Raw genomic sequence first — 12800 nt, 5'->3', positions numbered from 1 at the left:
TTACTTCAACAAAATCAACTCTTGGTAAATGGTAAAAAGAGTGAATTTTTCATGCATAAAATAAATTACCTTGGGCATGTCATCTCTTCTAAAGGGATTCAGATGGATCCTGAAAAGATCAAGATAATCCAAGAATGGCCTCATCTTCATGATGTACATAAGGTGCAATCGTTTCTTGGCTTATGCTCTTATTACTGCCGCTTCATCAAGCATTTTGCACATATGACTTCTCCACTTCATGACCTTACAAAGAAGAAAACCTCTTTCCAATGGAAGGAAAAAGAGAAGGGAGCCTTCACAAGGCTGAAAACAGCTCTTACTTCTGGACTTGTTCTTATCATTCCAGATTTGGTAAAACCATTTGTAGTGGAAGCAGATGCTTGTGGTGATTGTATTGGTGCAGTGCTAAATCAAGAAGACTATGCCGTAGCCTTTGAAAGCCACCATCTAAATGATGTGGAGAAAATGTATGACATTTATGAAAAGGAGCTCTTAGCAGTGATTCATGCTTTGAAGATATGGAAACATTATCTTTTAGGCAATGAATTCCTTATTAAAACTGATCATCAGAGCTTGAAGTATTTCAAGACTCAAAAGCATTTGCAGGAGAAACATGCAAGATGGGAAAATTTCTTGTTTATGTTTCATTTTCAAATTATGTATACTCCAAGGAAACAAAATGTAGTTGCTGATGCACTTTCTAGAGTGCCTCGCATTGCAACTATTACAGTGGCTCATCATGAAGATTTTCAAACAATGAAGAATACTTATGATGAAGATACTGATTTTACAGCAATTTGGTCAAATTTACAGCAAGGAGGTTCTCATCCAGATTATTCCATCAAAGACGGTTACCTTCTCATGAACAATCGCCTTTGTGTTACTCTTCCTGTTCGACAAAAGGTGCTTAAAGAAAGTCATGAACCCCCTTATTCAGGGCATAGAGGGGGGGCAGCCACTCTAAGTGCAATTGAGCGCTACTTTTATTGGCCAACATTACGAAGAGATACACATAACTTCATTGAGGCTTGTCTAGTATGCCAAAAATCCAAGTATGATAGGAAGAAGACTCCAGGATTGTTGCAACCTCTTCCAATGCCCAAAGATCCATGGGAATCTATCACAATGGATTTCATCTCAGGTATTCCAAGAACACCTCAAGGTCATGATATGATTTGGATCATAATTGATCGATTCAGCAAGCAATCACATTTTATTCCATGTCATAAAACATCATTTTATTCCATGTCATAAAACATTGAAATCTGCACAAGCTGCAAGACTTTTCATTCAACATATCTTCAGATTACATGGTATGCCTTCTGAGATCATTTCAGATAGAGACTCCAAATTCACAAGTAACTTTTGGCGTGCTTTATTTGAGAATTAGGGAACCACTTTAAAGTTCTCCTCAGCTTTTCATCCTCAAACTGACGGCCAAACAGAGGTGATGAATCTCATTCTTTTGGATATGTTGAAAGCTTATGTTACTGAACATAAGTCACAATGGGAGAAATATCTTCCATTATTGGAGTTTGCTTACAACAATACAGTGCACTCATCCACAGGGAAAGCTCCAAATGAAATAGTACAGGGTAAAGTGATTCCTCCTCCAATTATTCGCACTAAAGATAAGATTTTTGCCTGCTGATGAGTTTGCTTCAGATTTAAAAACATCAATGGATCAAGTTCGAGCCACTATCAAAGTTGCCCAAGAGCGACAAAAGAAGCAAGCAGATAAACGAAAAAGACCTTTGGCTTTTGAAAAAGGTTAATATGTCTTGCTAAAGTTTGATAAAAGCAGGCTCAAATAAGGTTCCGGTCAAAATTCATCTTTTTCAAAGCTCTCCAGTAGATACTTTGGACCCTTCAAAGTGATTGAGAAAATAAACGAAGTTTCTTATCGACTTGAGCTTCCTGCTCATTGAAAAATACACAATGCTTTTCATATAAGTTTGCTAAAACCTTACATAGGACCAGAACCAAAGGAACCCATTACTGAAGATCCCCCAAAGTTGAAGAAACAGAGCAACTCTTGGAACCTGAACAGATTTTGTTTCACAAGGATCGAACCACGAGAAGTGGCCTTGTGACACGAAAATTCTTACTAAAATTCAAGAATCTACCCATAACAGATGCACAGTGGATAAATGAAAAATTCATGAAGGATTACCCAGACATTCTTCAGCCATATCAAGAAGCTTTTCAGCTGAGGACAGCTGAATAAAAGCCAGAGGGCTATCACAACTCTATAGAAACAGAATTTGTATCCTTTTTCATTAATTTGTCTATATAATGATTTATTAAATTTGTTTCCTTTGCACTAATTAGATATAAAGAAAAGTGCATTGGAGCTGGCCACTGATGAGTGGTCACAGGTTATGGTGGACCCACGCAGTGGGTTAGAGAAAAGATAGTTCACACTTCCACCTATATGGCCCGATTGGGCACCTATGACCAGAACTCACGCATATCAAGGTTAGACTCGTACACAGAAAGGATTGATGCCTTGAAGTGTGGAATAGATCCGCCAGAACAGACAATTACAATCAACAAGATGGCATGATCATGAAATGCTTGTACAATGTGCATGTGTGGGTTGAAAGCTTGAAATGCACATTTCTTTGCATAGGAAAGTCACATGAAGATTCTGATACCGTTTTTGCGATGTACACGGAAAAAGCTTTCATATGACATCCATATTGGGGGGTCCCTAAATTTTAGGAGCCTCGAATTAGCCTAAAAATGCTAGTCCTAAAAAATAGGGATGTCATTCTAAAAATAGTAAGTTCTGTACTCTGACTGTGCTTACTAAATTTGATTGTTTCTATTCTTGACAGTATTCAACCCAAAAAGGAAGGCCATAAAGAAGAGACAAGTGTCAAGACACTTGTCACACAAGTTTCCAAGTGTCCCACCACTTGTCACATCTCATGACATGTGGCTGGACACTTGTCTTGTGCTACTCCACTTTCCCCTTTTATACTAGCTCTCCCCTCTCCTATAAATAAGAGCTCGTTTTTCTTCATTGAGCATCATTTTTCTTTGCTGTAAACTCATGTACAACACCCACAGATAGCCAGAAACTGGCCCCATCCATCCCCATCATCATCCCCCACTTCTCCATTATCAAATTCCTCCATATTCCCTCTTCTATCACTGCTGTTTTACAAGACAGCAAGCCTGTAAATTCATTACAGCACCTCCTTCTCGAGCTCTTTCTTCCATTTTAGCAACAAGAAGCAAGCCCTATCCATGTACTACTGATCAACGATGGAGAAAGGCTGATTTCCCCTCTTTCTTCTCTCATACTGTAAAGAAATCAGTTCTTATCATTGCATAATAGATAATGCATGTGTGTTTGTACATCTTTGCATGATCTTGTGAGAGTGAGAATTACTTCTCCTCACTCTCAGGTTGATTGTAACTGAGCTCTTCCCTAAGGGACTTGGGTTGAGCAGAAATACATTCCTTCGAGGGGGAGTTGCCCATCTTCAACCCTCAGTCTTGTCTCCATTACTTTTACATTTTCATGGTTGTAATTTTGTGAGTAATTTTCATTTTCAGCTTAAGTGTTTATTCTCTTTTATATTAAATCTCGAGGGGTTTGGAACATTGCTTCCACAGACGGTTGTGTTAGTTCTTGATCAGATTCGTCTCCCATATATTCACTTTCCACAATTTGATGCTTACATTTGTGTGTGTTATCCATCCCCATCATTAATTGTAGTCACACACTATGTGTAAAGCTACTCAGCTTGTACTTTGTATACATCAAATCAGAACAAAGTCCCCACTAAGTTTTTGCAAGCCCGGTAATGTTTCACAAGTACAATTGCCTTCCCTGTATTGCTGCAGGTCACAATTTGTCTCACAATGTCAAACCGCAGAGCATAAAAGACTGCATTACTCTTGGTATCCAATGCATAACCATTTCAGGTACAACAGTCACTGCAGGTTGCAATTTGTCTCACAATGTCAAACTGCAGAGCATACAAGACTACATTACTCTTGGTATCCAATGCATAACCATTTCAGGTACAACAGTCACTGTTGCATTACTGCAGAGTATCTCTCAGTGTATGATCTCCCAATTGCATCAGTCACAGTCAATACATCTCTCTGTCACCTCAGTCACATTTACTGCATCACTTCAGTCACAGTTGCATAGTCACATCAGGTAGCATCACGTCCATCAGAGTCACTGCATCACTGTGTCAGGGCATTTCACCATTAGATCACAGTTGCATAGTCACATCAACTAGCATCACATCCATCACAGTCACTGCATCAAAGCATCACATCACTGCATCACTGTGCCAGGGCATTTCACCATTAGATCACTGCATCAGAGCATTTCCTCACCGCATCAGAGCATTCGTTACTGCATCAGAGAGAGAGAGACAGCAGGGCTGCATTCTCCACGACAGTGTCAGTTATGCATTCTCCTAAGCACTGCTTCTGGTCAAGGTAGTCTCAGTCACCCATTCTCCACAACTGTCTAAGTCACGGCAGGTCAGAGCTGCATCAGACACATTACGTCTCAGTCAGGACAGGTCAGAGCTGCCTCAGACACATGCATCAGAGCTGTGTCAGACACATTACATCAGAGCTGCACCAGAGATGCATCAGACATGTCAGCAGACGTGTCAGAGCTGCATCAGAGACGAATCAGGGCTGTGCACATTACGTCAGACCATCTGCAAAAGGCTGCATCAGGGCTATTCACATTACATGAGAGAGAGAGTGACGGGGGGGGGGGGGGGGCACGGGGGGTGTGTGGGTTGTGGGGAAAGAGAGTGAGAGACCCTTCTCCGCATCTATGGAGAGAAAGCAGTAGAGTAATCTTTAAAAATTCAAGTAGCTTTACCTATCTTCTCATATATCCACTTTAAGTAGAGACAAAGAGAGAAGGTGTGGGTGTATGAGGCCTTGACCACTTCGATCTTCAGGACCTGTCAAAATGCCCATCTCTGTGAGATCGAGGCTCCAATCTTCAGTCTTCTTCTTCACATCGATCCTCATGATCTTTATGATCATGATGATCTTTGCGAGGATCTGACCAACAGGAGTGTCAGTCTTCTGAGCGTCACTCCTCACCACCATTATCAGTCCAAATAAACTGGTGATCCATTTATCTGTCATGGTATCTACAACATACACAAAGAATGTGCTGTGTTTGCTTGGAATGCCAGAATGCCATTTCCATATATGCAAGGACAGGGAACATGTTTCCTAGGGCTGGAACATTCCCTGCCTGTTCCCAATAGGCGTTCCATCTTTGGAACATTCCAAGGCCATTCCACTTGCAGAGAACGGCAGCAATCAAAAGTCAGAATGACCACCTTTTTTGGTCCATTTCTAACCAGTTTTTCCCTGTTCCTGTTGCATGCAACCCCCTAGCCGGTTCGCATTGTCTACCCAAAAACATTGACTGATCTTAATATATGATGCACCAATTCATCTTGTTTTTGGTAGTGCAATACAATCTTGAAAGTGTGCTTTTAGAGTGTCTTTGAATACTCGTGAAGCTTTTGTTTTCAGAATTATGAAAATTTCCTAAATTTACCCATTTTTAAAATGTCCAGCTCACTCCCTTTTCCTGGAATCAGACCTCCTTGTTCCTTTCACACTCCCAATTCCTGGTAGATATGCATGTGCCATGATCAGTCCAATTACAAGCGGAAAGAAAAGAATCTTGTCAGATTATTTGGCTGCTGTCCCAGACCTTCATTCTCCTGACTATCCTATGGTTTTTAAGAAAGAATTGTCTGAAGCAGTAACAACACTATATGCTGTTACCTCCCATCTATCCTACACATTCAATCAGGGATGCCACTGCACATAGTTGAATGTGCATCATCCTCAGCTAGGGTCAGTCATTGCCTCTTGTAAAGTGTTCTTGATTGGCAACAATACCAGCTTTGGACACTCAGATGGTGGTGAAAGAAGAAGCGTGCTAAAGCACTTGCCCTCACTCTATGATGTATAACTAGAAATCCATTTCATACATTATATACAGCGGAATTATGTATGCACATCCCAACCTGCTCTCAAGCCCATCCAAGTCAAACACACCCAAGCTAATAAGAAGCAACCTTTCCCCATTCTGTCAAAGTCAATTCCACCCTCACTGACAGGAAGCACCACTAAAACATTATTTCAAAATCCTCCAAGAGTGGATATCTTTTGAATGTCATAGAACCAGTGTACTACTAACTGGCAGAGTATATCAATTTCAAAAGAAGAAAGACTGCACCTTCAGTTGTGTGCTAACATTATGCAGCTTTTCATTCGTATGCTAAGAGAGTATATAGGCTTTAAACCAAATCCAACTTCTCATACAATATGATAAGAACATTGATGTTGGAAGTGATAACCTGAATTACTCCTTTTGAAATATCATTTAATGAAATAAGAAATTTTGACCGCCCTTCTAGTGATGTCATTGCAGCTTCAAACTGCATTTAAGTAAGGCAAACCAGAAAACATCATGTATCAGAGTTGCACTCAGCTTGTTGTCTCTTCAAAGCTGAAGAGGATCTACATCACCTCAAAATACTAAACCAGCAACAGTCCTACAAAGATATTTTACCTTATATTCAAGCAACTATGAATTACAAAAATAGATAAATAGTCAAAAAACATTATGCGTAAGTGACAATCCCCATTTGCTACAATAAATGGTAAGAAAAATGGAAGCCCAAGCTTGGTGTTGGCCGAAGTTTACAACACCTTTGTGCATTTACTAAAAGATGTTCTAAGCCCAATAGTCTAGGCATGCACCTACCTACTAGGCCCTAAACCTCATGGATGATGCTAGTTAGGTAGTCTATAATACCATGTCATGACAACATAAGACTTGAAGCATATGCTAGAATCCTAGAATCCCAGAATCCCAAGTGGCTTATAAAGCCTCCCATCTCCTCTCCATGCTCTCAAAATCACCCTAGAGTCTCTCACATTTCCCCATGAAGCCATACATGATCTCTAAGAGTGTCTCTGAGATGAACTCCCATCTGAACCACCGTCGTGTACACTGTTAACCAATCTGTATTTCTTTTTGTACCCTTTGTATGAACTTTGAAGTTAGTGGGGATTGTTAACAAAAGTTTCCCCAAAAGCTAAACATGCATGTGCAGATTTAAATAGTGGGCAGCTTCACATAGTGCTAGTAGATGAGAATTGTATCCACCCCCGACTCCAATAAGATGGAGGGGTGTGCATGAGACCATCACACATGGAAGCTCATTTTGAGATTAGAGTGGAAGCCTTGCTCAAGATGCACACCCACAAAGGAGAAATAGGGACATTCTCTATGAGACTACCTTTATGCACAAGACATCTAGAGGAGAGCCTTCAGATCGATTTTCAGTAGCACCAGATAAGAGATGACACTAACTTAGGGCACCATAGCCTAGCTTACAAATAGAGGACATGTTGTAGATACAATGCAGTAGAGATAGGTTTCTCCTCAGACACAAAGATGAGGATGATTGAGACATTTCATTTTCCTTTGAGTCAAAGTGAGCAGCAAGACATTGACACCTATGGAAGATGATAGCCAATTTTATATGTTGGTGCATTTCGATAGCTAGATGCAAACAGTCCATGGACCAGCAAATTACCCCATCATTGAAGGTTCTGTCTCATATATGGGCAGTGATCATCACTGTCGAAGGTAGATGGGGGAGATCATAACAAAGTTCAAAATCATGCATAGAGGAGGGAGAGGCCTTCCTAGCTATCTAGGATACAAGCACCTTCTCCCAAGGGAGGCCTCAATAGATTTGATGCTAGCTTTTTACTCAGCCCATTATAAATGATATACCCTCAAGAGTTGCCAAGGAAATGCTTCATTTGTTTTTTTTTGTGTTGATGATGTATTGTCTAGCTTCGTTGTTTAGCTGAAGCGTACTTAATAGACTTTCATTTTCTTGAGAACAACAATACTCTAAACTTTAAATCACTCATTCTTAACCAAAGGAGATCATTCAAACTCTTTGAGGCAAATGGGATAAATCACATGGTGATTTAGAGTGAAGGTGCAGGAAGTGAGAAGCCTTTCTAGCCATTTGGGATTCAATCAATGAATGTCTAACCAACATCCAACCATAGGGCTCCATTACAATGAGCCAAATTACAACATCACTCAGCACAATCACATCGTAAGGTTTCTACCCCCCCGCTCCGTCTAATCGTGCCGGTCCCCAATCTTGATTCTGCCCCTCGCTTCCGCTGATCGCGAGCCCCCCCGCCCCCCCCCCCCCCCCCAATCGCCGGCCATTTTTCTCTCCCCCGTCTTTCTGCCCTGCCTGACCGTTTTGACCCCTCACCTGTCCGCCCACATGACTATCCCCCCCCCCGGCCCCCGGGCCCGCCTGGCCGCTTCCCCCCGCCTGTTCACCCAGGTGTGATTGCCCCCTCCCGCCCCGAGATTTCGCTGCCCCCCCTGCCTGGCCATTCTCCCCCCCCCGTCGACCCAGACGAGACTTCCCCCTCCTGCCTAAACAGTTTGCCGGCCCCCCCCCCCCCCCCCCGGCGCGCATCCCCCATCGCCAGAACCTCGGACCCGTCCACAGTGTATCAAAAATAGCAGTGTTCCCCCCCCCCCCGCTCGGCCATTGATCCCCCCCACCCTCCAGTTGCTCCCTCTATCTACAACAGCTCCCCCCCTCACGTAGCACCGGAACGTGATTGGTAGTTCTCTTAGAAGGGACGCGCAATGGAAACCTCTGGTCAGCCGCCGGTGCACTCAACGATTGCCCCCCAGTCTAACACCTTGCGCATAATCCTCTCTGAGGAGCAGCTCTTAGTCGTCTGAGCTAAGAAGCTGGAGCTAATGGAAACAACGATTTATGGTCAGGTAGCAGGACATTCCCCAGCCAAGGCCCAGCTTTGGGACTGGCTTCAGTCCACGCTGCGCATCGGCACAGTGCAGATCGTGGAGGCGGTCCTATTGGGCCAAGAAATCTTCATGGTCCGGCTCAGCTCAGCAGACGCAGCTCGCGAGTTACTCGCCAGTTCACCATATGCGTCCACGAAGGGGGTCATATACATGGTCCCTTGGTACAATGGCTTTACTGTGGAGGCGTTTGCACTCCACAACAGGTTCCTTCGGCACCCAGTCACCCTTCTTCTCCCCGGCCTGGCGATTGAGTATCACCAGTTGGTGGAAGCATTTGGACGGCTCCTCAGCACTGTCCTTCTTGCGTCTTTCCCGGATGCAGTGACAGCAGCAGGAGTCCCATAGGTACGGGTGGCAGTGAAAGAGGTCAAGAATATCCCACAGTTCTTAGAGATTGAGGTAGGCAGGCACTCCTTTAGGCAGCATGTCATCGTGACTAGGCAACCACGGCAGTGCTTGCGCTACCACGACTTTGGGCATCAGGCAGCAGTTTGTACGTGTTTCGGAGCCAAGGCGGCTCCGTCGGCAGGCCCGCAGGTGGATGCTGACGACTTCACACGGGTTGAGGGACGACAGAGAGGGAGACGGCAGGGGGGGGCATAGCCAGCTCCTCAGACCCAGCCTCGTCAGTAGGGTGCAGGTGGGCGAGCGATACCCCCTCGGCAGAGTACTCCACAAAACCCACCCCCCCTGTCCGTCCCACCCAGCAGGACCACAGGCCCCCACATCCTCCACCCATGCCACAGACTGCCTCGCCTGAGTTTCCACAGTCCCCTCAACCCCCCCCAAAATCCTATGCCCCCCCCCACACCCGCCATGCATCTCCGTCCATCCCACCATCCCCAAAATCCTATGCCCCCCCCCACACCTGCCATGCATCTCCGTCCATCCCACCATCCCTTGATCCTCTTCCCCTCCACCCACCCCCCTATCGAGCACCCCCCCTGATCCGCACCCGGTTCAGGTGATCCCCCCTAAACCCACCCCCCTCCTCCCACAGGAGGTGATGAGCCACACACACCTACCTCCTCTGCGCACTAGCAGTCTTCCCCACACAATCACCAACTCATCCACCCCTACCACCCGCCACACCTTCCCGAGATAGGCACAGCTATTGCCATAGGAGTTCTTCCGCAGTGGCCCATGGTCCTACCTGAGAGTTGCGGAGCGCGGAGAGTTCCCACTACCTCTAGAGGTGGGGATCTTCGTGGTTCGTAAGTCAAGGAAGGGCAAGGTTCATCTACTAGCACCACAGGATGGACCAAACTACTCTTTTTTCCTTCAGTCCTCTCACTCAGGGGATTGGATGACGATACAGATAAAGGAGTTGAAGAGTGAATCCTGCTTCCCGGATGGATCGACATCCTACTTCTGCAAGAGCACAAGCTCACCCCCACCTAGGCCCAGCGGATTGGGAAGGTACTTCTGGGCAGCTCGCACACTTACTCGGAGCACGCCATAGGTGCCCATGGCAAGAGTGGAGGCACATGCACCTCTATTGGCCTGAGTCGCACCACCTGTGTACGAGACCACGGGACGATAGTGGCAGGAAGGGTTCTATGGATCAGATTGGATATTGGGGACTCGTGCATTGGAGTCCTCAATGTCTATGCCCCTACGAAAGTTAGGGCATGCAGGAGGTTCTGCAGCAGGTTGTCCGATCATTCCCCGGTTCTCCTAACACTTGACCTCTCACCATCCGCGCTGGACACACGATCCTGTCAGATCCTTGACTCGATCTATAGGAGGGAGGAGGTGACGAGACAGATAGAACAAATTTGGACCAAAGAATGGGACAAGAGGGACCGGATAATTTATCATTTCAATAAAAGGAATATTTTCAAAATCTTTTAACAGTAGCCAAAAATCACTTATTTGGCATTTTGATTGTTATTGCAAGGTTATTGCGCAAGACTTGTGTGGGTTGGTCTTGCTCCCTCTCCATAATGCTTCTCTGCTCTAGCTTCTTGATCTCTTCCTTGCAAATGAGAAGAATGAGGTATGCATCCCTTCTTATAAACAAAAATTTTCCAACTTAGCAACTCGTCAACCCTAAGACACCTTTACATTGAGTTGTATGCCTGATGTTGAACTATAGAGGGAGAAGATGTGTAGACTTGTGTGGGTTGGTCTTGCTTCCTCTCCATAATGCTTCTCTTCTCTAGCTTCTTGATCTCTTCCTTGCAAATGAGAAGAATGAGGTATGCATCCCTTCTTATAAACAAAAATTTTCCAACTTAGCAACTCATCAACCCTAGGACACCTTTACATTGAGTTGTATACCTGATGTTGTTGAACTATAGAGAGGGGACAGGTGCACGGAGTTCTCTTTCTGAACCTCAACAACCTTCTGGGCACGGAAGGGGGACACGATGTGCAGGGAGTTCTTCTAGGTGTACCAGCCTCACACCGCAGGAGAGCAAATACGCAGCCTTCGGGATCAATATGAGAGGACCTGTTCTAGACAAGGTGATGGAGATTGCCACCGACTATTACATGCGCCTTTTCCAGCAAGAGATCGCTTCAACTAGAGGACAGAGATGTAGACAACAGGTATGGGATCACATCCTGTCCCTCGTCATAGAGGAGATGGGATGCTCCCTTCTAGCCCCTTTCCAAAGAAGGAACTAGAGGAGGCTTTCCATACATAGGATGGACAAAAATGACCGGGGGAGGATGGCCTCTCTAAGGCCTTCTTCACTACCTACTGGCAAGTGGTGAAGGACCCCCTGTTGATGGCCTTCTAGGAGATTTTCACTTCACGATAGATGCCAAGGAGTCTCTCCACAAGCCTTATCAGTCTTCTCCCCAAAGGGGGAGACCAGTTGGAGCTTTCCTAGTGGAGACCGATCACCTTATTGTCAATAGCCTATAAGACGCTGGCAAAGATGATCAGTAGGCGACTACGCCCCGTGCTTCCAGATATCATCCATGACACACAGACAGGCTTTGTCCAGGATAGGAGCATCCTAGACAATGTATTTACCTTCTTTGAGACGACAGAGTGGGCTCAGCACAGTGGGCAGAGACTGGCCGTACTACTCTTGGATTTTGAGAATGCTTATGACAAGGTGGATTGGGATTTCCTAGAGGGCACCATGGTGAGGTTGGGATTCCCCCAGGCTTGGATTCATGGGGTCTCCGCCCTGTACAGATCAGCCACCAAAAGGGTTCTTATAGGCGGAAGGCGAGGGGAGGAGTTTCGGTTGGAGAGATCGGTTCGACAGGGCTGCCCCCTGGCCCCAGACCTATTTCTACTCTTCGCAAAGGTGTTGTCTCACTTCCTCAGGTCACGTGTGAGCGGATTACGCGGCCTCTGACTTCCAGTGAGAGGAAATTGAGTTGTTAGACTCAGAGTACGGAGATGACACAGCCCTCTATACAGAGGACGATGAGTTGATGTTGGAGAGAGTGAGGCTGGCTCTTAACGTGTTCTATTCTGCAGTGGGGGAGCGAAAATCAACTGGCGAAAGTCGGTTGGTTTTCTCACAGACCCGGACTCCAGCACAAAGTGGGGCGTCCACCTAGGATTTAGATGGGTGAGCAGAGGGCAGACCATGCGGTACCTAGGGTTCCAAGTGGGACTCGACATCACTCCTGCCTAGTAGTTTCTTCATGTTCTTGATTCTATTCGGAGGAAACTGACCTACTCGAGCATGGTTCGCCTCTCACTAGCCGGACGAGCCCTGGTGGTTAACTAGGTCCTCCTAGCGACGGCCTGGTATATCGCCTCGTGTTGGTGCTTCTCCTCATCGTGAGTAGTGCAGCTTCGCCGCCTAGCGAGGGTATTCTTTTGGTTAGGGTCTGATGGTTCTAGGGATTCCAGGGCCAAGGTGGCGTGGGCGACCATCATACGACATAAGTCAGAGGAAGGGTTTGGGATCATAGACCC

General features: G+C 45.5%; 1 protein-coding gene across 16 annotated transcripts in view; it reads right to left on the bottom strand.

The window, feature by feature from the left end:
• Window positions 1–12800, bottom strand: part of LOC148036958 (paramyosin-like protein) — a 197350-nt gene that overhangs the window by 99864 nt on the left and 84686 nt on the right. For 14 of the 16 annotated variants that reach the window (XM_087675890.1, XM_087675892.1, XM_087675893.1 and 11 more), the window contains exon 6: window positions 6381–6461. The exons of the other annotated variants lie outside the window; for them this stretch is intronic. In XM_087675890.1, coding sequence (XP_087532016.1) covers window positions 6381–6461 — 81 coding nt within the window. The remainder of the gene's footprint in view (window positions 1–6380; window positions 6462–12800) is intronic. 16 annotated transcript variants of the gene reach the window in all.

Source organism: Lygodium microphyllum, chromosome 4 (assembly GCF_053477565.2).
Source record: "Lygodium microphyllum isolate KBCC chromosome 4, Lygodium_microphyllum_v1.1.10, whole genome shotgun sequence".
NCBI classification, from domain to species: domain Eukaryota; kingdom Viridiplantae; phylum Streptophyta; class Polypodiopsida; order Schizaeales; family Lygodiaceae; genus Lygodium; species Lygodium microphyllum.
This window is presented reverse-complemented; position numbering and strand designations above follow the sequence as displayed.